Source organism: Scomber scombrus, chromosome 16, assembly GCF_963691925.1.
Source record: "Scomber scombrus chromosome 16, fScoSco1.1, whole genome shotgun sequence".
Lineage (NCBI taxonomy): Eukaryota > Metazoa > Chordata > Actinopteri > Scombriformes > Scombridae > Scomber > Scomber scombrus.
Window position 1 is genome coordinate 19,201,023 of NC_084985.1, and position 26,555 is coordinate 19,227,577.

General features: G+C 41.3%; 1 protein-coding gene and 1 long non-coding RNA gene across 2 annotated transcripts; one reads left to right on the forward strand and one right to left on the reverse strand.

Annotated features, from left to right (window-relative positions):
• The first annotated feature begins 1,940 nt into the window (after positions 1-1,940).
• ptp4a2b (protein tyrosine phosphatase 4A2b) lies at positions 1,941-23,299 on the forward strand. The gene is made up of 7 exons (XM_062435661.1): positions 1,941-2,043; positions 18,534-18,841; positions 19,182-19,290; positions 19,373-19,465; positions 19,567-19,697; positions 22,284-22,358; positions 23,026-23,299. Exons 2-7 carry the CDS (start codon positions 18,837-18,839, stop codon positions 23,135-23,137), a joined length of 525 nt encoding a protein of 174 aa, XP_062291645.1. The 5' UTR covers positions 1,941-2,043; positions 18,534-18,836; the 3' UTR covers positions 23,138-23,299.
• Positions 23,300-23,477: 178 nt separating this feature from the next.
• Positions 23,478-25,937, reverse strand: LOC133996104 (uncharacterized). The gene is made up of 2 exons (XR_009927193.1): positions 24,081-25,937; positions 23,478-23,997 (listed from the first exon to the last, which is right to left on the reverse strand). It is a non-coding gene; the product is annotated as an uncharacterized LOC133996104 (long non-coding RNA).
• Between the last annotated feature and the right edge of the window lie 618 nt (positions 25,938-26,555).

Below are 26,555 nucleotides of genomic sequence, written 5' to 3' on the forward strand. Positions count from 1 at the left end.
ACAATGTCGCTTGCGAAGTTTGCCCTGTGTGCAAATCATTTAACAAGTGTCAGTAAGATCCATGTACCGTCTCTATCACAAATTGCTTTGAACTGTTTTCTGTTTTTTTCTTTATAAAAACAACAAAAAAAAGTTTTTAAAAAGTCTTGCTTCGGTTCTTAAGGGATATTTGTTTGTTTTAGTTTCAGTAAATACAAACGGCCATTCCCATTTGCACATGGAATTAATGAAGATGTATTTATACATTTATGATAATTTAATAGGGATGCCAAAACTGACCACCGAAGCCTAGAACGTATAAATGGTATTTAACAGCATTGATGAGTTAAGAGCATTTACAACATGTAGTTAGCATTCTAGCGTTGTTTGTGAAGGATTATTTGTGGACTTTTATTTTCTATTTGTGTAATGTACAATGTATCTACTTATAGGATTTTTGTCATACAAGGCTATTGCGTGCACTCTATGCAATAGAATTTGGGTATAAAATGCACTCTTTTTGATTGAAAATGTTTGTCTGCTTATACAAAATCTACAGTACTTGATTGTATTGATACCACATCAATAAAAACCTTCTTGTATGTTTGTGTCAGACTTCCATTTCTCTGCACTGGAATACATATAAAACACTGCCCATTCTTTGATAATGTTTGTTTTTATTAGTGGTAGTGGTTGTAATCTCCGAGTAGTATTAGTATTTCTCATTCAAGGATTTCTTAATGGCACTTTTGGTTTAGAAGGTTGTTGCAGGTAAAGGAGTGGACACTAGAGGGAGATATACAATTATAATGAAATCAGTACTTCAGACCGCAGTTTCATATAAAACGACGCTTGTCTGATCTGTCATTATGCTCAGAGCTGCATTGATAAGCCATTACTTGTCAGTTCAGATTACTTCCTAACAAATTTGTGTTTGTCAGTCACTTGTAATGTCCTCTGATCACAGATAACAAGAATTGGCTTGAAAGGAAAATATAAACAATATGAATCTTTGTGTTAGTTTACCCTGTACTTAGATGCCATCCTCAAAGGCTCTGAAAAGCAAATAACTTTAGGGCAACTTAAGGAACAGAGAGACTTGTGTGTCCACATATATTTCATTTTCTCTCCTGCTTTACACGGGTGTCTTGTGTTTGATGGGCTGCATACACTGGGTCCTTAAAGTTTCACTACAACACTTGACTCCATCTAATATAGCCTACATAAACCCAGAGACACTCTGACGTAGGGAATGATAGTGATAAATAGATCACTTTCAATTAAAACGCCATGATGTAGGCCGTATAGGTTATCCTATGGCTATGGGCAACAATGTGCATAACTCATATGACTATTTACAACATACATTTTACATAATGTTTTCATCCAATCATATTTCTAGCACAACAATCTATGTGTGGTCATTTTCTGGAACTGTCGTCACCATGGTGAGCTGTCATCACGGACCCGGATTCTTCTTACGTCGTACTGACGCCAGACACTTCGCGCTGCATTTGCGGAACCCCGGTAGATCTCGGACATCCAAACGACATCCTCGCAAACTTGATTTTGACAATAGTAATACGTGTAGATTACAGAACAACAACAACAGCTGCTTTTTCAATTGATCTATTTTTTCTTTTAAAACTAATAAATTAAGTGAAACTGAGCCACAAAGGACCACAGCAGTGAGACAAAGTACGCATTGATACAGCAGGATGTAGACTACGCTATACTAATTCATTAAATAGGTTGGTGCTTGTTCTCAAAGTAGGCTAAGAATTAGACAGGGCATGTACAGAAAAAAACAACTGATTTTTCCAGATGTATTTGATGGTGTTGACGTGCCATGAACTCGCGTTGCTTTCGTGGCTGATATTTCCGACAGTGCTGATAGTGTCGTCAAACTGAGAAGGCTCCTCCCCAACAACAGTCCCCGACGTCCGACGAGAATCCAAGCTGCCACATTGAAGAGGAACAAAAAAGGCGACCTGACAGCGGTTTCTGCACTCCCTCCACTTTCTCCGGGGTAGTCACGGGATTTCAATGTTCAGCCTGCTCTTTGTAAGTACCAAATAACTTTACTAACTAGAACGGACCTCTTGTAACTTGTCTGATGTGATCGTGTACAATTGCAAACACCGTATATCCGGCAGAGCCGGGGTAAAAAGATAGTTCATATTGTGGGTTGATAAGCACAACAAAAGTGAGCTAAAGTTAGTTGTAGCCTACGAGTGGTTGTCTTGAGTAGATGAAGCGGTGTGTAGCCGCACGCTGGTTAACTGCAGCTCTCAGAGCAAGGCTAGACGGCTACAACGTCGGCAACCTCAAATCTGATTAAAACTGTGTTAACCTATACTGTTGTCTACCTTTAATATTTGACAACCCTTTGTGGGTTAACTTTAACGTGGCGAGTGTTAACGTTGACTGTGAACTGGTCACTAACCGCTTCTAGCTGAGCCTGCTAGCTGAGCTACGTTAGCTCTGCTGGTAGGACTGAGGCTATTTCCTAGAAGAAGCAAAAGAAGAAAAAAAATCGGACTACCCTTACGGCCTCTCTTATCCGCTTTTATTTATGTTTTAAAACACAGCACATTAGATGTTGTGTCTCTATGTTATTGTCCAAACTTGAACGTCGTTCTCAATTTCACAAAATGAGAGCTAACGTTACCCTTAGCTTTACAATGAAGCTCTTGGTTAATCAGTGTAGGTAGCATTTCTCATGGACAACATCTAGCTTAACGTTAACCGAGGCTTTGGTTGATGTTTTAACTGTGGTGTTGGCTGACGTTCACGACGCAACCATTTGAAGGTTTGAAATATAACCAGTGGTTGTGTTTTACAATATTTCGAGCTTATGTTGGTGTGTAGCAATGGTCTCGACAGACGTCGGTAGCTGCGAAAAGCTTGGTAGATAGCGACTGAGCTAACTGCCTTCCGCCCTTTGTGACAAATCTTGACCCAGAGCATGGTTGACCCACTTCTTTTAAGCCATATGCCGCGGTAACACTTGAATAAGAAAGCCAAGTGGTTCATAACCCGATATTTCCTGTCTGTTATGCTGACACGGGTGTCCGTTTGCATTCTAAAAGTGTCTATTGTTAACTAGCAGGTTTTACTCGGTAAAGTCGCCAGGCTTCCATGTAGAGATGCAGCCAACACTGGGGTTAGGTGGGCCTATAATTTAGCCTTGTCTGGTTTCCTAAAAACAGAAAGCGCCCAGCCATTTAGACATGTGGGCTGAAGTGAAATGAGGAAATGCACTTGGGGAGGAAGTTGACTAGAGCAGCTGTGACACTAAAGGCCGCAGCACATTCCCATGCCTCTCAGTTTTCAATTTATGACCTTAAAATGGTTTGAGTCTCCCCTCTGGTAATAATTTCTAGTGTGTAGCTAATACAAATGAATGGCTTTGGAAACTCCTACTAAAATGGGCGGATGAGTCAATGAGTAACCGGTGTAACAGGTAAGCTTATTACACATTCCCGCTTATGAGTCACTGCAAGGTGACCTAATTTACCTGCGCAAGGGTTAGATGATGATACTTGTTATTGCAATTAGTTATCAAAACAAACCAAAGGCTGGACGATTTATAGTAGAAATAACAGAATATATACTTATGAGCCTTGCGTAAATCAAAGAATGTACCACTTCAGGTAATTCAAGCTTATATGTGTCACTATTAATCCACTTTAGATAATAGCAAGACACAGTTGTTGAAAGAGTAGCATTTCACAACTCTTACACGTGAGCACTTTGAGTCTTTATGGCTTATTCACATTTTATTGTGGAAGTAGGTCACGCATACTGGTGATCTGCTTTATATTATAGCTAATTGACACATGATGCACAGCCCAATCTAGAAATAGCATAGCTCCACTCAGTCCACTTAAAGCAGTGCGCAGCCCGCAGGCTAAAGGCAGACCTTTACAGTAGGAGGCTCTCATTCATGAAATAGCACACAGCAAGTCAGACTACTATTGCTGTACCTGTGTTTCCAGTCTTTGTGTTGTGTTTATTTATTTTTGTGCATGCTTGCGAACTATGAATTTGCAAGGCCTATTGTTCTGTGTTGGACTTATGTGAAACATTCGTATCTGCCTGTAACACCTGTCTCTCTATATAAATATATGTATAATTTAGTATTTGTGTTTGAGGGAAGTCATAATTAAACCTGAATCCACACTTCACATTTTGGGAACATATGTTTTCTGCTTGCAAAAAGCTGTACAAGGCCCCTCCTTAAAGATTTGATTGATGGCATCAGCTGGATTTGCATTGGTGGCCTCTGCATATGATTAAATGTGTGTTAAGACTGAAGTGTTAAATGGTGAGCCTAAATCTAACATGATATTTCACACCAACAAAAGTGTTGTTCCTCTGTGTACCAGTGGCATGAAGAAAGGCGGAGTGACAAGAAGGGAAGTTCTCAGCCTTGGTTACCGTAACTGTGAAAGGTGAACCCAGTGTACAGTAACATGACGCCAGTGTATTAAGGAGGGTTACTGGGGGAGAAGAACACCTATGTTGTAGCCCGCTGGCATTCAGCCCATCTAGCCACAGGGTTGCTCTGAGTGTTGAAAGGTCGGGTTGATGAGGTCTGTTCCACAGTGACTGGCTTAACAGATTTGGCCAATTTAAAATCTAGTTTTGCCCCTGGGTCTCTGGCTCTGGTTAGAATGGAACATAAGCTCTGGTTTTACTATGTGTTAGCTTGCTAAGACCCCTGGCTCCAAAACAATTTTGTTGTATTGAAATGAGCCCAAAGTGGAAAGGTAGGATTAGATGCCCACACTTTTTGTTCTTCTTTCAAACCTTTAAATGAAAAGCCATATATAATTATGCATTAGTGGCCATGGGCACCTTGTGTGTTTCTTGTGCTGTGTGTTGGTTAATGAATCATGCCCTGGTCGACACAGTGTTCGTTTACTGTTGTTGCCACAGCACTGGAATAAAGCAAAGGCACAGGCTCTGTTGCACTGGCATTGTCGGACAGATTGACAACTCTTCTAGATGCTGCTGCAAGGCTGCCGACTGAAACTATAGCAACAGGTAGGAATAGGATCTTCCTTTTGTTCATAGTGTTTTTAGCTACCTTGTCTAGCTACAGCTGCCAGAGCTGCAGTACCAGCTGAAAACAGTCCTCTGCCAAAACATGCTATGGTAAAAGGTGTTGTTATTGTTATTAGAGCTGTTGTTTGTAGGCGTGTGCAACTGTTCACCTTCACTGATCCAGAAAGTGTTCTTGTTTTGAAGCAGCTATGGTTTAGAAAATGCTGGGTTATTGCACATGAACAAGCTGTGTTTTCCTATTGCCTAGGCACTGTTTTGTTTCTCACTGTAGCATTTCTTCATCTCTCTAAGCAGCTTATTAAACAAATAAAACTGTGTGACTACTTCCACAACATGACCTCAAGTTGTTTATTGTGGCCATAATCTAAAAAAAGATGGATTTACTACCAGCAGCTGATCTAAGATCACAGGGTATACTTTCTGCTTCTGGTAAGCAAGTTGGATTGAATCTTTTTTAAGAAGTTCCCAGATCAGTGCGTATGGGCTCTGACCCTCCTCACTGCTGCACCCCCAGCTGCTTTTTCAGTTTTTGCTCTGTGAATGTTTAGAGAGCACCATTGCTCTTCTATGATCTCTTCACAAGGGACACCTAAATTCCCTACAGGAGCACTTGTTGCTACCGCTGAGATAATTGTTGGTATGGCAACAGGCATCCCCCGATGCTGCTGTCAGAGGGCCAAGTTGGTCTCCAAATGTCAGAAGAATTGATGTTGCGGTGGTACTCAGCACCCCTTGGCAAAAAAAAATGTGAGCAGACATTCTCCTGAGTCTTTCGGTTGCTGAGCGTCTCCTGCGCTCAGACTTATTTTTCTTTTAAATTGAAATATTAAGTTGGTTTCAGTCATTTTAAATATTAAATTGACTGTACATATTCCAGACATCTGAATAATTGGTTCAACCCACAGTCCGCACACATCTACATAGTACAAGAGCTGTCTCTATGAAACTAGTTAAGCTTTAGAGTAGGTGTCTGTCAGTTATTTGCCAGAGCAGTGTTAACTTTAAACAGGAATGTGGACGGAGTGCTTTGTATCGTGACCGGCAGCATATCTGTGCACATCTTTGCTTTGCCCTTCTAATTTCTTCTTGCAACATCTGTTTCAGTGCAGATAGGCCACGCTCATTTGACGCATGGGCACGCAGGTAAAGGTGGAGCTTGCCCATCACAGTGTACCGCACATGTCTGGCCAGGCTGTGAGATGTCTTCCCAGAGCCGATTTAGGATTGTGACATGAGATTATGTCATATTAAAAGAGCTCAGAGAGTGATGGGGATAGTCCCTCAACCCATATTCAAGACCAAGAGAGGAATTTTAGAAAGTGTCCTACCATCCTGTCATACACATAACATTAATATAAACCATTTCCTTGCAACATTGAAGCTCACTGATAAAGATGAAAGGCGATACTGAACAAATACACTGTCTTGATATCTGTGGTTATTCTGAGAGGACGAGTTGCAACAGTCATTTAGTGATCCATTGAAACTTTTATGAAAATATTCAAACGCCTTGAACTCAAACAGGTGTTCCAGTCATTTGAGCTCTTACTAGGGTTGTCATAGTTTCTTTTTTTAATATCTAAACTAAATTGTACAAATAGTCTTTTTTTTACTTGTTAAATTTGAGAGGATTGGCATAAAAAATATCCTCCTCCACATCAGTGTTATACGCAGAAAGCAAACTTTTATGAGAACTTTTTGTCCTCTCCTGCGTCTCTCCCTGCGATAACTGTTCTTACACTGCTGCTGTATTTTGTATCTTGAACAAACTGTGTCACATAGCCAGTATTTGATATTTTTCCCAGCTCATGTTAAAGCCGGCATTTGTCAGTGCTGAGAGTCCTTGCCTGAGGCTCCTTTTGTCAGCAGAGAATCTGTTTTTCTTTGTGTTCGCACTCCTGACTATCATTCAAATGATAGTCAAATGTCAGTGTCATGTCTGACTTTGTTTCTCTTTCAAACGCAATTGTTCAGGTGCTGGTGTTTTTAATTTTGGGTAAAGTCTGATTAAGAGTGCAACTAGGCCACAGAGGGGACAGAATGGGCCTTTGTTTGGATATATTTTCCTCTTTTCATTCCCATTTCTAAGGTAGCAAGCCCTGGTCTCTTTCAGTCCTTTCCAGAGACGGATCAGTCCTTGTCCCCCCTCGCCCTCCCCCTGAGCGCTATCAGAGGCCTTTGATCGTCACACTGGTTATCTGTGCTCACTCAGAGGCTGCAAAGCGGTGTGATAAGTGGGCTTTGCCATGTGTGTGGGGGGGTGTTCGTCTGTTCATGGAAATAAGGGTGGGGGTTTGCATATTCTCTCACCTCTCCTACAGCCCCCGTTTACATGGACACAAGAAGCCAGAACAACAAGCTGCTTCACAGGATGATTATCTCCTGTCCTCTGGGGCAGACAGAGGTAACCTGTTGTGCTGAATAGCTGCTGGTATGAAGATATCCATTTACCAGAATGTCAGCAACATTTAGCCAATGAACAAAACAACTACCTTCATATATTTTTAAAAATCATGATGAGCTTATGACATTTTCAAAGCAATTATTAATGTTTTTCTAGTCTAATTACACAATAAATATAGCCATGGCAGTGCATCGCAAGCTGTAAAAGCCAATAACACAGCAAATATAATATACTGTTCAGGTGCACACCCACTGACAACAACTTACATACTGAGTTACTGTAGACGAGGAATACAGTAACTGATAAGCGGAATCGCAAAGCTGTAAAAAAAAAAAAAAAAAAAAGCGCACATACAAAAGTGTGACACAGCCTCGATCATGTAGACATGCTTTTACTGTGACAAACCACCCAACAGAGATGTGTGTAATATGCAAATAGCATGTTTTACAACATAGGAGAGATGACGCAAAAATGTTTATCTGTGCTTGACCAGATGGTTTCTAGAGAAATTATCAATGTGTACAGTTTCTGATATTTAATTTGAAAGCTGGTTGACTGTCCTTTTATGGTTCAGGCATGCCAACAGAGTCATGCGTCTTTGAGGGAAACAATCTAGAAGTTAAGCTACTGCAAGTCTTTTAAAGCATATTCATATTTTAAGCTTGTCAACTCAAAAGCTCTATATTGGTATCTCAGAGTTCAGTGCTAACATGAAGCCTCATGTTATCATACTGTTTTTTAAACAGCTTAACATTTATTTAAACCAGTTGGATTTAATTTAAAATATGTGCTCTTTTACACTTAAATGAGCTTCCTGCTTTCTTTGAGGTTTAGTCCAAGCCAAAATGCTTTTAAAATGGAAATAAGAGCGCTAATACATGTGGGAAATACAGCATGATTTTTGCTCTTCTAGATCATTCTTATTAAAAGACTCACCTGCACCTCAGTATAGCATTCCTGTCATGTCAGTGGACATTCGGATGCTAAGCCATTTGCCAGTGCAGCTGGCTTTGATGTTTCCTCACTTTATTGCACGCCCTCCCGACAGACTTTCGTTATCACTTAGAGCAGATTAAAAGTGTGTGAGTGAGGCTAGGTGACATGTCGTGGTGAATCTATAAACAATTTTAAAGGTCTAGTATGGCTGCAGGAATCTAACTTGTAGGCAGCCTTGTGGCTTTTTTTGAGTCTGCTGGGAGGGAGTGTTGCATTTATAGAGGGTCATTCTTTACCCCCAACCTATTTCTAGGCTTGATCAAACACAGTCCACCCACATACATGCTGCAAGAGGAGGGATGTTTCTTTTTCTCTCTTTTTTTTTTCTTTTTCTCTTTACAAGCAACTGTAAAAAGGAAAGTCAGTCTTTTATGATGGTTTTTATACAGTATACTCTTTGCGGCTCACATTTTGTCAACGATGCAAGATCTTTGTGGTATTAACTGTCAAAGACCGACACCAAACCATTTGGTTTACATATTTTTAAAGGTACTCTTACATATCCTGAGTACACTGTAAAATTATTGTAGCTCAATTGCCACATTTGAGTTTTGGATTGAGAGTCTTGTGCTCTGTCTTCCTCCGAGGACAAGACTTGCCCTGTGGTCTGTTTTTGGGTCCATTTCAAAGTGCTACTGCCCGAAGTGGGGAGTGTGTATATCTTACAGGCCTGCGGTAATAGCCCTGTGAAAAACACAGGTTTATTATATTTCGAACCGAGACAGCCACAAGCTTGAGTCAGACAGTTACGCAGGTAAACGCAGACATGACCAGTTGTGACTCATGTCGCAATTACATGGCTCTGATTAGCTGACCAGACCGGAAAGGCAGGTAACAAAATATTTAGCTCATATTCACTAATAATTCATGCATGTTCATACACAACATATGTGCTTTATCAAGAAAACACACAACATTTCCAATTTAGAGCTGTTGTGCAACTACATTACTGTATACCCTTTTGGACCTGGACATAAATAACTCAGTTTGGCTTTGAAATGTTACTAAATTCAACCCAGTAGCAACAAAAGGTTATTAATTGGTTCCTAAATACCGTATTGGCCCAAAATATAATGCGACCCTGATTATAAGAGTTTAATGAAAACTATTTTGAATATAACTCACATTCTCCTACCAGGCTCTTGGAAATGGTCAAAAATGATTTTCTCCTGCAGTTATCAACAACAGCCTGTTTGTCTTTTTGAGCTCATTTGTGACAACGGCAGCTTCGCATATTCCGTTTCTGCAGAAGAGACGCTGGATGACACTTTGGACTCATCGTGAATTTATTTACTTTGAGTTATGAGTCTTCAGATGGTCTTGCAGGTTAAACTGGACTAACAAACACTTCAAAACTTTTCACACTGCATTCGTGAGCATGCTTAAAACCTTCTCAGCCCCGAGCTAAGAAACCTTCAAACTCTAACACACTCACCACAAACACACTTTAAGACATTCGCTAGTTGCTAGCCAACCCAACATTAAGGCTACAAACAACCCGTAATGCAACACTCTGTGAAGGAGTGAGTTTTACACCAGTACTTTATCTGATGGTATGAAGACAAAATTGTCTTGACCCAGAGTATAAGATGACCCCATTTTTTCAGATGTATTTCCAGGAAAAAGAAACCTTCTAGTCTTATATTTGGACCAGTGTGGTAAACTTTTTTATTCCTGCAGTCTAAATGTCTGTTTATTCCAATGTTGTCATCAAGAGGCCGACTTATTTATGTCAAGCCTGGGAATAACTCATGTCCTATCACTTGAGCCTGCGGTGGGCGTGACGTGTTTGTGTTACCGTGGTAATGCAGTAACCATGCACCTCTGGAGTGCACTAAATTGTGCCACATAACGGTGATAAAGAAACTGTCAAAATAAATAAACAATTCACAAGTCTGCTACTTTTTGACCTTTTAGATCATTTGGCCACCCTAGCAAAAAACCCTTAATCAGAACGGTATAACCTGTGTTTTTGTTGTGTGTCTGTGTGTTAAGTGAAGTGACAGTGAATGTGAGCGGAGCAGAGGAGAAGGTTTTCAGCAAGTTGTCATTCTGGCAGTAAATGTACAGTACAGACTACAGTGTGTCAGGTGATAAAGACACAAAAAAGTATTTTGTTTTTTTTCCCCTAACTGCTGGAAAAGTGGTTAGCCCCAAAGTTAGCGACAATGGATTAGCCTAACCTGACCAGGCTCACTTAAGGTGGACTGAACTTGAAGGTGGACCAGCTATTCTCATTTTAATGTCATCTGAGATGCCTCCCACCCCACCACCAAAGCACTCAAATGAAGGGGAAACACCCCAAAAAGAAGTGCTGGTAGTAGCAGCAATGCGCCCCTCACAGCTATGATTAAGCATTGTAACACCAACCCTTCCCACCATCATGTCAGGTGACTTAAATGCACTGTTCCTGGAAATGCTTTGAATAAAGGCATAGCAGCTTGTCCCGCATCCATGACTACATTCTAAGAAAGCCATCGGCAGGCACATTATCTGTAATCAGTCAACAAAGCACGAGGCCACAAAGAATCTACTGACTTCAAGTATCACTTTCAGCCCGGCGCTCCTGTTTTCAGATCTGAGGAGCGCGCAGGCTCACAGGGAGGCACAGCAACAGTTTAGGATCTCTGTTGGAGTTCACTTTTGCATTTAAAGCCTCTATCTCACAATGCTGTCTTGTCCAGGCATGCCTGGGGATTTTAGCATCTTGCTTGTTACACTAGATAAACTGGTCAGGCTCAGAAAGAATAAAAGCTTAACTAATGTAGCTTATTGTAGTTTTGTATGTGTGTGTTTGCTTTCTTGTGAGGCTGTTTCTTTGTCTTAGCGTGTGTTGAAGCATGACTGATGGTAAGGGAGAGTTGTGCACACCACTTCCTTTATGTGTGCAGTGTTTGCTGAATGCTGCTGTGACCTGTCACCATACCCCGCATCGACAGACCCCCTTTTTAATCTTGGACTGTGTCCCGGGACTCCATAGCAAGCTTTTCGTCTTTATTAAGCATGAAGTTAATTCTCTTACCTTGTGACCCACTAAATGCTCCGAATGTTTCATTGAGTACTTTCTCAGACTTGGCCTAAATAAATTTGTTTGAGAGTTTTCGATGTTTTTTTTTTTTTGCTTTCATACACAAAACTCCTGACCAGTGGGTTGATTGTGCAACAGGCATCCATGGCAACAGAGCATGCCCGCTACGTCACATTTGTAAACACTGAAAATGCTTTTGTAATACTGTTACTGGGGTCCTGTTAACATGCAAATGGTGAAAATCCCTGGGTGATACAGCACCTTCACACCAGGCCAATTTCTTATTTTCCATAACAGTAAAGGCTTTCACTCTGTGTGTGTGTGTTTTGTGCTGTGGTTTAATGCATGTGTTCACACCATGAAAACGAACTCGCTCAGCCACTGAAGAGCAGTCAGACTCATACTGTATTCACACTGTGCGCAATGACGAAGGACTTGAGTGGGATATTTTTTTTTTTTTTTAAACAAGGTTTATTTTATTTTCAGTATACAAAAGTGCAATACAAATTCTGAAACAGGCACTGTAGTTAAACAGGCACTGTAGTTTTGAGTGGGATATTTTAAATCAATAAGGTTTAAGTAGTGAGTCAAGTTCAGAAAAAATACCTTTTGGGTCCACACCACCTCTCCAATTGGCTCACATGTGAAAGATGCCCTAAAACGATGCGTGTATGTGTGTGTGTCAGTAAGTAGGTCTGTTCATATAAAGCAGTCACTGAGACTTGAGACAACCAGCCGCTGTTGTTGTTGTTGTTGTTGTTGTTGTTGTTGTTTTTTCCCTCTCTACTTGAAATGAATGAGTTGCAGTAGTTGCTTCTGCGCTGTCGGTGCGAGCAAACGGTTAAGTTGAGGACCGCTCCAATTTGAGGTGAGATCCACCCACACTGATCCGCCCACTCAGACTTAACAGCATTGACGTCACCGCAGGCAACCAGCTGGACCATCGGGCAGGTGTGATCCTCTGCTTTATCTCAGCCATAGTTACTGCCAAACTCTCAGATCCTTTCTTCAATCTTTTACTGGTGTTTATTACTTTTGGCTTTCATTCTACCCTTTTTTTTTAACGTTGCTCATCCATTGGTGTTTATGTCCACATTATACATTTTATTTACATCTCACCACCATATGTTTTTTTTCTTTTTTACCCTTGTCCTCCTTGACTTTTTCAAGCATATCATTTATTTTTTATTTAACACTCACAGAGGCCACAGGAATGAAAACACACCTCAGTGACACTTGGCCTCATTTCTTTACACTCTGGATTCACTGTGTGTGTGTTCATTTGTGGCTGCATATGTCGTTGGTGCCCCACTGATTCTCGTCAGTGAATCTCCGATCAGTGGCAGCTAAATCTGTCACCTGCTATTCATGTAAGTGTGTATTTGTTTATAGAAGCGTGTAGTTTGGGTGAGACTCTAAAAACAGAAGTGTGAGCACCGGGTGTAGCAAACAGGTGTCTCTGTGTGACATGGGTGTCAGGGTTTTTATCTTTATCGTGCCGTCCATGCTGCACCCACTTCAATGAGAACAGGACTTCCTCGCTCCTACCCTCCCTCTCTCCTCCGCTCCCTCTCTCCTCACTGTCCATCCTGCCACGGATGACAAGCGCTCCCCCTTCCTCATCGACTCGGCTCCCACACAGCAAATTAGCCCTCCAGCTGCTTCAAGGCAGTACAGTCTGGTCATGCCCAGTCTGGATCCAGACAAAACACGAACGAGACTCAGGCACAACCTCAGACCACTAGACAGGGTTGCATGTAATACTAACATCTTTCACAAGAGAGGAAGATGGACTGAGACATTGCACATTTTGTGTGTAAAAAGTCTGACGTTTTGCCTCTGTGCCAGTTTGAATATTCCACATCCAGACATTTGGGCTCATTTGCTCAAGTGTGTATGGTGTTTTTCTTTCTAATTATAGAACAACCCCCCTCAACCTTGTGGCAAACACATTGCCCCAGTCCGATCACGACTATGTACATTGTGTACATAGCGTATGTATATGCTAGTGGTGGGAGAGTGCCAGAGATATGCCACCTGCCAGCTATCAGGTGTCCATCAGACCTTCCCACGGCCTTAGGTTTACAATTATGGAGACTCATCATGGCGGTGAAATTCCTGACACAGTGAAAAGTTTTCAATCTGTACTTCGACTGTAACTGTTTACTGTTTTCATGCACCATATCTGTGATGAGTTTACAAAACTTAATCTACTGCTTATATTTTTAGAGGAAAATATTAAAACATACAAGCTACTACTATATAAAAATATAAATCACACTACAGTAATAATATTCTTATTCGTCTTTAAACTTTGTGAGGCGGACTCATGAGTCATCCTGAAGTGATGAGTTAGCCCTTGCAGGATACCCATGCCCTGGTTCCCATTCTTTTGTGACTTTATCACCTGTTTAGGTTTGCGTGTCCTTTTCTGTACTGAGATACAGTGACCCTTATCAGCTGGTACTGCTACTCCGCACTCTCTCACACTTACCATTTTACTTTCTCCCTCTCTTTTCATTCTTTCTTTTTTGTCCGAGAGTTAGTGTGATTTTTTTCTCATGTGAACTCCGGAGAAAATGTCCAGAGAATCAGGTCTAGACATTGCCTCGAGTCCCCCTTTTCAGATGTGTGGCACACACCAGGAGATGATCTGTGACATGTTTTCACCTACTAGAAAATACTCTGTTTGGCTTAGTTGAGGGTTGGAACCTGGGGAAATGACTCAAAAGCTACATGTGGTCATGTAAGCAGGTTTGTAATTTGGTCATTAACAACCTGCCGTTGCTCCTATTTGTCTGACTATTTTGGCGTTGGCACTCACTTTTCTTTGGTGTCTGCGTGTAAATGACCCTTCTTCCTCACCCTCTGATGTTTTTATTCCTCAGGTTTTTGCGTCAGTCGCATGATAGAAAGGTCATCAACACGCCCACTTGCTTGCTGTGAATTCTCGGGAAAATGACCTGCAGTATTCACACATTGACTCAGTCGGACATTACATGGACATTGTACTAAGGAGCTGGCAGGGTAAAGTCCGGTTTAACTGATTCGGACATTTGCGTTCTCACATACAGCTCTTCTGGGTAATATCTGGATAACTTAGGGGCGCAGTGCATGTGTGGAAGGGGCTGAGTTTTGTGGGACAGACCAGCTGATTTTGGGAAGTTCTCCCTATCAACTCTCAGCTAGTTCCCCTCCTCACTCGTTTCCCCTCCCTCCTCTTGCAGCACAACTCCAACAGCAAAGCATTTGATGAGGAACAGGGCACCAAGGGAGCTTTCTCTGGGCTGCTGCGTGGGCCTCTGCTGTTACTTAGTGACCTTTCTCCCAGTTTTACATATATATTTTTTACAAAGACTCACATTCACTATAGGCTGGATGTAACCAAAATACATCAAATTAAAACAGAGACATCGTTTAGTTGAGGTGTACCTGCCACAGCGGTGAAACTGATTCCACCTCAAGAAAAGGCCTGTGTTCAGCCTGGTTATTACTGCAATGAACAGCTGGTTAACTGACTGTTTTATCCTCAGAAAACTCATCTGCAACAATTTTGATAAACAACTAATTAAGACTTTTTTTTCTTCTTTTTCTTAAATGTCTCTCAAACATGTTCTATCTTCTTTAGTCTCATATGATAGTAAACTGGATTTTTTTTGGGTTTGTAACTATTGTTGGGATAAAACAAGACAATTGAAGACTCCACCATGTGCTTTGAGGAGCTGTTATCTGTATTTTTCACAGTTTGCTGCCATTTTAAACATTTCAAAATTGTAACATTTATTGAGAAAGTCACTCACAAAGTCAGTGGGGAGTCACTTGGGAAAATAATGGTTAGTAGCAGCCTTAAACTTTAATCTGGGCTTACGGGCATCTGCCACTGCAACTCTCTTTGATTAACCTGAACTCCACTGTGACATTTGGGGAGACAGGATGCTGTACAAGGATTTCCAAAATTGGGCTTTGGGTATTTAGCGCTGCATTAGTGATGGTGACAGGGCCCTTTGGTTTATGTGGTGGGAATGGGTCATTGGAGCGGGTGTTGGTGATTGAATATACAAAAAAAAAAAAAAAGTGTTGGTGATTGAATACAAAAATGCATGTTTTTAAATTGTATTTATTGTTAAAATAAAGTTAATACAAAGGTTACTGTCTTGTCTGCAGCATTCAAGTCTTTTTTAGTATACTGCGCTGCTTGTTTCCTGTGTGGTTAAACATTGTTTCGCTACTACAAACAGGTCTGGTGTGTATGTGTATTGTGTTCTCCCTGCATCTGTGCAGTGTGTGACCGCAGGATCATTTTGCAAATTTCAGTGATTTGCATATGTACCCGACAGTGTTGTGATGATTGCAGGCTGCCCGGCAGGCCTGGTGCTGCCACTTTATTCACTTCCTTATTGACAAGCTCACTCAAGACAGACGTGTGGTTGTTAAGCGGTGTACAGTAAATGTCTCCATCACATGACCTCAGTGAGTCTGCTTATGTTTAGAGTATATGAAGGCTTGAAAATGTCTTACACTGTTAACATTGATACTGTGTTCTGTGTTCTGTTCCTCGCTGCCATTTGGATTTTTTTTGTAGCCCTGCTAGTCCCTACATGGACCCTGTGAACTTACTTGGTGCATCCGGGCCACCATCCGCAACCTAGTTTCATCTCTAAGCACAGTCTGTCATTGTGGTGTCCTTGGTGTGTCTGGTGGTTCTTTTCTTCTTCAGCGTTTCCCTCAAGTGTGTCTCTATTAACACTCTGAGTTTGTGCAGGTTAAGCTGTGTTGACCCAATTAAATATGATCCAGGAAGTCGAGTTAGAGCTACAGATTTAGATATTTTTTTTTTGGCCTCTTAGGTGCCAAACGCTGCAAGATGGTCTGTAATACTCAGACAGGATTTGACCACTCCTGCAACCTTCTATGACAGTGATCGCAAGGTAAACAGTCGTATGTGGCATTCACTTTACAAAGTAATCCAGCATGTTTATGATTGGCCTGTGATCATCACCTTGCCAGATGATCATCAAAAAGTTGAGTCTGGTTCAACGTTTTGCCAGCACCCTCACTGCGTTAACATACGGTCCCCATTAGAATGAATGGGAGGGCTGTGATTTTGTAGGTCTGGACACCCACTTATGCCTCCTGAACTTTCTCCACAGTTAACTAACTGTCCATCCTTTTCTTTTCTGGAATATATTTTAAACAATCCTCAGGAGCCGACTTACCCCTTTGTCTGCATACAGCAATGCCACATTATGTTCAGTACTACTCAGAGGTGGTAATTAAAGGTGTCACAGAAGGATAGTGACTATCAAAAAAAAATAAAAAAACAAGTCTGTTTTTATTGCCCTTTTAGCTGTTGCCAAGTATAAAAGATGGAGGGGAGAAAAGCAGGCAGGGCAAAGCAAAGAGTAGAAATTAAGAGAGAAAAGTGGGTTGATGCTTCCCTTTGACAGAGGATCTATGGTTGGCAGTTAATTGAGAGGATAAGTGACAGTGGGGTTGTGGGTGGGAGCAAGACAAGAGGAGAGAGGTTTTGTGGATGTGGAAGAGTGGCTTTGGAGAGTTTTAGCTGGCGCTTAAAAAAAATCATTATTATTATTTTAGCTATACTAAAAGAGAAGCAGATGGGGAGGAGAGACAAAATAAAAAATGGTGGTATACCTTTCTGCATTAAAGGTAAGTCTCCTGTGTAAATTGTGACAGGGTGAAATAGAAATGGAGAGATACAAGGAGAGCACAGAGTCTTGTGTCAGTCTCAAGGAGGTGAAAACAGGGAGCGTGGGACTGAAATGCTCGGCCCGTTTGAAGCTTTGCCCACACTGTAATCCTCACCTTGTGACTACTGCCTGTGACACGGTGCTAAAGTCCAAGCCCTTTCTTTCAGTTTCCCTCCTACCACCTTGTGTGTGTGTGTGTGTGTGTGTGTGTGTGTGTGTGTGTGTGTGTGTGTGTGTGTGTGTGTGTGTGTGTGTGTGTGTGTGTGTGTGTGTGTGTGTGTGTGTGTGTGTGTGTGTGTGTGTGTGTGTGTGTGTGTGTGTGTGTGTGTGTGTGTGTGTGTGTGTGTGTGTGTGTGTGTGTGTAGTGATATCCATCTCTCTTCATCCACTTTTTCCTCCACCGCCCCCTCTCTCGCCCATTCTCTCGCTCTCTCACTCCCTCCCATGTTGCTCTGAGACGGTTCCAGCCAGTTTGTGGCGGCTGGGTTTAGACTGACCTGGACTTGGCACAGTTTGACCGACTGCTCTCTGGCTAGTTACAGACCAGACATTACCTGTTCTGTAAGACACTTGTGTGAAGTGTGTGTGTGTGTATTCATACTGCTCATATTATTAGTTTCCATTTTTGTTACAGGTGGTGAAATAACAGTGATGTAACCCAAAGGTGAAGTCAGTTCACAGCAGACTCATAACTGAGGCTGTAAGGAAGAGGCAGTTATGGCGGTGGAGTTTTTGGACACTGGATTAGAGAGATAAAAGTCCAGGAAGCAGAAACTTGAGAGGATTCACAGGGCTAATTAAATTTTAAGTTTAGGATGTAACTCTCTTCTCCCAGTGTGACCACAACTTTGAGCATGCTGCAGATTGTGTTACAGTTAATCAAGAAGACTGTTGTAAATACAGGTTAGGAAAAGAGTTGTGGAAATGAAGATAAAGTTGTAGTAGGTGTGAGTAGGGTGGAATGATTTGGGGAATACTTTTTCCTGTTTTTTTCTGACCAATATTGCAATTGAAATTATTTTATGCAAGTTAAACCTCAGGCTTGTGTTGGTCTGTGGTGATCACCGAGATGTTTATGTACAAAAAGCAACAGCCAAAATTGCTTTATTTGCTATCTCACACAATCACTGGACAAGAACTCCAGCTGAGTAAAATTTTAAAGGAGACAGTTGTCAATATAGCTGGTTCATTCAACGGCTGCTGGTTTAAACTTTCTCTTCCCACAGCTTTTAATTGAGCGGTTAAAAACAATAAATTGTTCAGCAATAGATGTTTGTCATTTAATTGCAATTATTATCACCCAACCTCACTCTCCTCTCCCCTCTTTCTCCTCTCTCTGCAGGGTTTCAGTGTTGACTTGAGCCGTACCTATATGGCGTGTGTGAGCGGAGAATTTTGCCAGGCACAGCACCTCACCTCTGTGGAGAAGTGAATCGGCCGCCCCCCGAGGGACTACGCTACCCAGAAACCCCCCTGACTGCCAGCACACTAGGAACTGCTGACTCTTCCAAAGGCCTCCCCCTCCCTACCCCCCCGGGATATTGCGTAGTCCTTGGCCCGACTGCCCTGCCGTGTCCCAACCAATACGAAAGACCTTTGCTTTCCACTTTCTCCTCGAACAGCCAATCACAAACAGCTCTCCTGAATGGGGTAAACTGATTGGATGACTCCTTGATAGTCTCTCCATCTTTTTTTTTCCTTTTTTTATTGTTTTAAATTTTTTTGATTTGGTATCATTTCTTTTTTTTTTTTTTTTTTACATCCCGGAGTACTGTGGACTAGTTTATTCCTTTTTGTTACCCTTCTCTGTGTACATCATCCCCCCATAGTTGAACACCTGTTGTCCTCCTGACCATCCTTCTACACGTGTTGTCATTTTTATTTATTTAACCCTTTCCTCAATACATAAATCCTAGCAGTCTTTGCTGACTTCTGAGCCAAAAAGTCGCTTTTGTTTTGTAAGAGTATTGTATTGTAATTGTTTTTTAAGCCGTCTCGCCAACATGAACCGCCCCGCTGCAGTCGAGATCACCTACGAGTGCATGAGGTTCCTCATCACCCACAACCCCACCAACGCCACGCTCAACAAATTCACAGAGGTATGCCCTCAGCTGTCTGTTTTGATATCTGTGTGCCTCCACTTGTAAGTTATCTGTCTAAAAGCCTTTCTGTGCCCGCCAGGAACTGAAAAAGTTTGAGGTGAACACGCTGGTGAGAGTTTGTGATGCCACCTATGATAAGGCTCCAGTAGAGAAGGAGGGGATACAAGTCCTGGTAAGAGTTCAGACACACACGCACAAATAGTGTACATCTACTCATTCTTACTTAAACACTCACACACATTGTCTTTTTCCGTGTGTGCATTCTGTCTGCAGGACTGGCCTTTCGATGATGGCGCCCCTCCTCCCACCCAGATTGTGGACGACTGGCTCAAGCTGCTCAACAACAAGTTTCGAGAGGAACCCGGCTGCTGCGTCGCTGTGCACTGTGTGGCAGGGCTTGGCCGGTGAGTTGCTAGCTGTGCTGGTTTGTCTAGAGATGTGACAACAGCTCATGAGGCAGACTGTTTAATTTGTTGTATGGTCTAAAACTCCCTCCTTCCAATACAACAAATCCACATATCCAGATATGTCAGTTTGAAGAAAGGCAGGTGTGTGGACGTTTTTATCGACAGATTTTTTCCATTCATCCATTTTCCACTCCTTATCTGAATCCAAGTCACGATAGCAGCAGGCTAAGCCAGCTAGCCCAGACGCCTTTCTTCCCAGCCACTACCTTGACCTACTCCTGGGGCAACCCAAGGCATTCCCCGTCCAAGGAATTCCTCCAGTTGTTTGACATACCTCCGCAGGGTGGTTTCCAGGAACTGCATGAACCACCTTAAAGGATAGGTTTGCATTTTTTCTAGTCTGACTTAAAACAGGAGTCACATTAAGATATGTTTTTCTTGCTGTAATCATTGTTAATACTGGCAATTAACAGATCAATTTATAATGGACTTTCAATGTAAGTGATGGAGGAAAAAAATCCACAGCCCTCCTTCTGTGCAAAATGTATTGAAAAGTTGATTTGAAGCTAATATGATGCATCAGCTGAAATTAGTCAAATCAAGTTGACATCTTTCAAAGTTAGTCTGCTCAGTGCCAAATGAACTATTTCCCTTACCATCTTTCCACTGCAGCTGAACAGGAAAACAGTCTACTAGACTAGACCACTGAAGTCTCATATTTTCTTCAGAAAAAAACATTAAATACATTTTTGCTTAAAATGAGGATTGTGGATTTTGTAGTCCCATCACTTACATAAATGTACATAGACCAGTAGAAGATCCCTGAATAATTACAGCAAGCATCTTTCTATGTACATATGGGCATATGGTCTATTGTTGCAAGACAGACTTGAAAAATTGTGAACCTTTCCTTTAACTGGCTACTTTGTCAATAAACAAATCAAACATCTACAATGATACATGGTAGCCATATTTGGTCTAATTATACTTTGAGGTCAGAAACACCAACTGGGAGGCACCAACACATCAGTAGTACCCACAGGGTCTTCCATAGTTATGGCTGTTTACTGTATAATGTAGTTCATTCGACTTAATATCTCACCCTCTGTTCTGCTTCCTGTTCGTATTAACTGGTTACTGTGATGCTGCTGTTGGGGTGTGCTTAGACCAGTGTCCATTTCATTTATCTTGCCTCAAAGTGACTCCAGAGAGATGTGGGTCTAGAGTAATTAGGCTCCACTAACAGTCTTTTACTGTTGGGTCCATGGATCACTTGTATTCATTAAATCTGATGTGTGTTTACATCAATCTTTGAATCTATTTTCTAGCCCTCATCTCAACCCCCTACTAGCTTTACCACTTCTTGCTCCTTCTCTCAGGCTTCTGGCTGTCTTGGCCTGGGGGTTAAATGGAACATGCTGCACTGTACCGGTGTCTTATCTGCCCAGTTTCTCACTCTAAATACACACCGGTGATTCATTCAGTATCTTGAATGTTGTCCTCTCTTCTTAGCGCGAGGGGCTCTGTAAATAGACAATCAGCTGGTTAGGTTGTCTATCAGTACTGATAGCAGTTTGTTGTCATTGCCTCTGCAGTCTTAAAAAGGAAAAGCAACACCATTTGCATGTGATCTCTGTGTTGGTCATGAGGTTGCACAGGCGATGTGCATATCTGCACAGTCATATTCACCGAGCATTGTGGCTGTGAATTACAAACAAGTAATGCTGAATAACAGCAAAAGTGTGAAAACAAAGAAGGCAGGAGCACATGACTTGGGCGAGCTAGTGTGAAAATGTCTTTCCTGGCCACAAAGGCACAACAAGCCAATCAGTTCTCAATGGCTTGCAGCGTTTTGCATTGCTGCAGCATTCCAGTGGTTTTATAATTCCCACTATTGGTTAGACTGGCATTTTCAGAATTCATCTTTCCTTCTTCCCTGTCCTCTGTTTACTGCAGTCAGCTGGATTTTCCACAGTGCTCCAGCCTGATCTGCTTTACAACAGCCAGCTTTCTTTTAAGGCCCTCCGTGTGTAGGCTGCAGCTATTCGCTTTTGTTGTTGTTTGTCCTTTCTTTAGCAATATTCTCACCCCTCCTGTCACACTATTGCACTGTTTTTTCCTTCTTGTTTTCTTTCTATCTTTCCTCTCTCACATGCTCTCCCTCGTCAATTTTGTGTGAGAGAAAAACATCTCAATGAAACGCCCTGTCAGCATTGAGATCTGACCTGCCAAGCGGTCTAGAAAGTTTTTTTTTTTTTAAACATTTATTTATTTTTCCTCACTCTATCTCTTTCTGGTGAGAAATGAGAAGGTTGTCTTACTGTAACTTATCACTGTAACTTGTGTGTGTGTGGCTGAGGGTGTGAGCATAGTGCCCCAGCAGGTTAACATTGAACTTGTGCACCCCTGTTGATTTCCCAGGGCTGTTTCCCAGGTTTAGACCCCCCCTTCCTCCTCCTCCACCACCATATTACTATGGAACCATGTGAACCATGGCATTTAATCTTCTGTTCTCCTTTTTTCCTCCTTTGATTCTCTCAACTGTGTCCTTGAACTGGTCTACTGGATTTCTTTCCCTCTCAGAGCTCCAGTCTTGGTGGCCTTAGCCCTTATTGAGAGCGGGATGAAGTATGAGGATGCTGTGCAGTTCATAAGGCAGTAAGTACCCTCCCTCTTTATTTTGTTACTTTACAGGTTGAATAAAGATAGTCTTTTAAGTGCTTTGTGGAGTTTTCTGTCAAACGAACAAAAGTTGCTCATCAAACAACATTGAGGTCTGACAAAAGTTTCAAATTAGTTTCTTTCCTTGAACATTTTCAAAGCAGACTTTAAAATCCTGCTTCGTTTACATCCATGTTTATTAGTTTACAGGCTTCCTCTTTCCTGCTTCCTGTATATCAGTGGAATAATGTGAAACCATTGGCAGACCTTTGTAACATGTTTACCTGCTGGCACATACAAGCATGAGGCAGACAAAATGGGAACCAACTCGTAAAAACTGCTCCATTGCGCTACTAGAGGACAGAAACTCCACAGGGTACTCTTAAGTCAGTAAAATGGGGAAATGTGTGTGCATAAAAACAGGTTGCATGTGAAAGAAGTGTATTTTTTGCATTTTTAAAATACTAAAATTGAAATTATAACTAAATTGCAGAGTCTGGTTGTACCGCTAGAAACAAAGCTTCACCCTGCAGGATGCCCGATGTTGATTTAGACAGTAATGCTGTAGTGTGATGAGCACACTGTGCTCTTTGCTCTCCGTTCTTCATATCATTTTTTTTTTTAAATCCCTGCCCTCCTTTTTTTCTCTCTCTGCATTTCATAGGAAGAGACGTGGAGCCTTCAACTCCAAACAGCTTCTTTACCTCGAGAAATACAGACCCAAAATGCGTCTGCGGTTCAAGGATACCAACGGCCACAACTGCTGCGTGCAGTAGGCTACCTGTCAGTGCATCTTTCTATGCGCTTAGTGGGGAATCTTCCGACCAGGGGAGATATAAAAAAAAAAAAAAAAAAAATGAAGAGAGTGCTATCAGTAATTATTGTGATGATTTGTTAACACTGAGTCATGGTTAATTGATCAGAAAAGCAAGCAAGTGATCGAATGAATGAATCCAGATCTGGGGATCCACCAGCTGAACCAATGAATGGAAGGTCAAAGCACACAGATAGGCCCGCTTCCCGGTTATACTGTCAACCACGGGCCAGAATTTGTTCAACTTGAGTCCATCCTGTTTCTTTTCCTTTTTTTGTTTCAGTTGTAATCATGGGATAACATTTTTCCATTTTGTGATTTTTTTTTTTTTTTTTTTTTTTTTTTTTTTTACACAAACAGTGGTGATGAAATGTTAAAGCATATTCTTAATTTTTATTTCCACAAATTATTGATATAATAAGATTGGGCCAGAATAATGTATCTTTTTAAAACATTTTTAAACTTTGAACACATTGTGACTGTCCATTTTGGTATTGGGGTGTTTTTTTTTTTGCACAAAAACTAAAAGGTTCACCTGAAAATGCAGTAATGTTTTCCTTTTACCCTTCACTTGCTTAAAGTCACTTTCAGTTTAGGGGTTCACTGAGTTTGAATATGTCTGCAATATTTATTCACAAGATGATATGTGTGGCCGTTATGAGTTTGGCAGGGGCAAGGACACTTTGTTTTCCAATAGTTTTGTTTTCTTTTTTTTAAATCCTCTGAGAGCCATGTCTTTTTTTTTCTTTTTCTTTTTTTATTACCTTGTTGGAGTGCAATAATCAGTCCACCTCTGAAAAGCCCACCAAACCCTGCTGACATCTATCTCACACACACACACACACACACACACACACACACACACACACACACACACACACACACACACACACACACACACACACACACACACAACACAAACACAAACACACACAAACACAAACACAAACACACAAACACATGCGCACAGACACTTCAGATTCACATCCGGGCAGTAAAACAGGAAAAACTTGGCAACCTCTGTGATAGGTACTTCTGCTTTCATTCATTCTCCTCTACAGGGCAACAATAGGACTTCCCTAATTATGTGTATTTAAACTTATACACAGTGGAAATAAAAAGTTTACACACCCTTATGAAATTGCAGGTATTTGAAATGCAAAAACAGAAATAACAATGTAAATGTCAGACTTGTTCCGTCTTTAATGTGCTCTTCCAACAAATTTAAAATTATGAGAAAAACAATTACTAGGAATATTTAAGATTAAAAAAACTACAACACCATGATTGCATATGTTTTCACACCCTTTCATAATGGGGGCTCTAGCTGTGTCCAGCTGTGTTAACCAATCACACTCAGAATAATGCCTTTAGGTAAATAGTATTCACCCGCCATCAATGAAAGTGGTTCTGATTAAAACCAGATTAAACTCAGCTGTTACTGTAGGATTTATTTGTGGTTGCATCGTACTAGGGGAGCCATGGTCTGTTAAGAGCTACCAAAGAAACAGATCTAATTGTTGAAAAGTACCAATCAGGAGATGGATATAAAAGAATATTGAAGGCATTGGATGTACTATGGAGCACTGTCAAAACCATCATGAGTAAGGGAGAAAATGTGGCACCACAGAGACATGGCAAAGAAGATAAGGAAGACCCTCCAAAGGTGATGGGAGGACGGCGAGAAAACTTATCAGGGACGCCACCAAAAGGCCAACAGCACTGTAGGAACTACAGGAATTTCTGGCAGGTGCTGGTCACTCTTTGCGCGTGACCACCATCTCCAGTATTCTGCACATGTCTGAGATATGGGGTAAGGTAGCAAGACAGAAACCCTTCCAAAAAGGATTATCCAAGCATGTCTGAATTATGCCAAAAGATGCTTTCAGTCAGCCCAAACCATGTGGGTAAATGTGTTATGGTCAAGAACTTTTTAGCCTTAATTGTAAAAGATATGTTTGATGTAAAGCCAATCAAGCACATCATCCAAGGAACACCATACTGACTGAATTCTTTGGGGCTGCTTCTCTTCAGCTGGGTCAGGGGCTTTTGTCAAGATATACGGGTAACAAATAGTTCCAGATATCAAGATATTTTGGCACAAAACCTGCTGGCCTCTGTCAGAAAGCTGAAGATAAAGAGGAATTTCACATGACAGTGACCCAAAGCACACATCCAAGTTGACCGAGGCATGGCTTCAGAAAAGGAAAATCAAAGTCATGGAATGGCCCAGTCAGAGCCCAGACCTCAGTCCCATCGAAATGTGGAATGACCCAGAGAAAGCTGTACACAGGAGATCCCCTCGCAATTTGAAGGAACTTGAACTTTTTTTTTACAAAGAGGAGTGGGATAAAATTCCAAAGTCTAGATGTGCAAAGTCAGTACAGACTTATTCACAAAGACTTGCTGCTGTAATAAGGGACTTCCACCTGGGGCAGGGTGTGTAGGCTTGCGCAAATTTGGGTGTTGTATTTTGTTCCTAATTAGCAGGGTTTTTTTCCTCTGGATTTTTGTTTGCTGGAAGATCACATTAAAAATGGCACGTCTGACGTTTATGTTGCAATTTCTATCTTTACATTTCAAAAAACCTGCAATTTCATGAGGGTGTGCAAACTTTTTTTTAATCCACTGTACACAGCCTGAGATCCAATCTGAAAGGTAAGGTGGAGAAGAATGAAAATGGTCAGTTTTTTATTGTCGTACCCATTTTGAAAACATCCCCAATTCGTATTGGTTCTTTAAAGATAAATAAATTGAAATAAAAAGCATAAATATGTGTCTTTTCTTTGCCTCATTACACACATTTTTATGGGTGGGGTTTCTGCTGACAGGTGTGGATGTACAGTAGTTTGTTCCTTAATTTATGTCAGGTAGGCAAGTAAAACAAATCAGCATTACTTAATGCTGCAGGTTATATAACTATGAACCTTTGCCTCTCAAAGTGTGCTTTTCATTCTATTTTTGAATCTGAGCAACAATTCTGTCACCTTCCACTTGGTGATAAAGATGCTCAGTGTTACCCAGACACGGTGTGATCATCAGGCATGTCAGTTAAAGTCAGCCTTACATGTCCTCTCAACAGTATAGTGTGACTCAGCACCACATGGAAGGCACAGGACACGTCATACTGAAAAAATTACTCTCTGCCTGAGCTGTTAAGAAGGACTCCAGCCAATACCTGAACCAATTGAAAGGGCCCCCCCTGCTGCTCAAAGCCTGTCATCACAAAAGCAAGTAAGGAATTGTCACTATTTGTATGAAACTGCCAATAAGGTATACTTTGGTGTCTGCAGTCAAAGGTATGGTATACATTTACAACATATCTAACCAGCTTTTTTGTTTCTAGTATCAAAACCATTTATTAAATAATTGATAGATAA

Excerpts from the sequence above, each read along its gene's own strand:
- ptp4a2b (XM_062435661.1), top strand. Across the intron at positions 19,291-19,372 it reads CGCTCAACAAATTCACAGAG|GAACTGAAAAAGTTTGAGGT; the intron begins GTATGCCCTCAG and ends TGTGCCCGCCAG. Across the intron at positions 22,359-23,025 it reads GCTGTGCAGTTCATAAGGCA|GAAGAGACGTGGAGCCTTCA; the intron begins GTAAGTACCCTC and ends TGCATTTCATAG.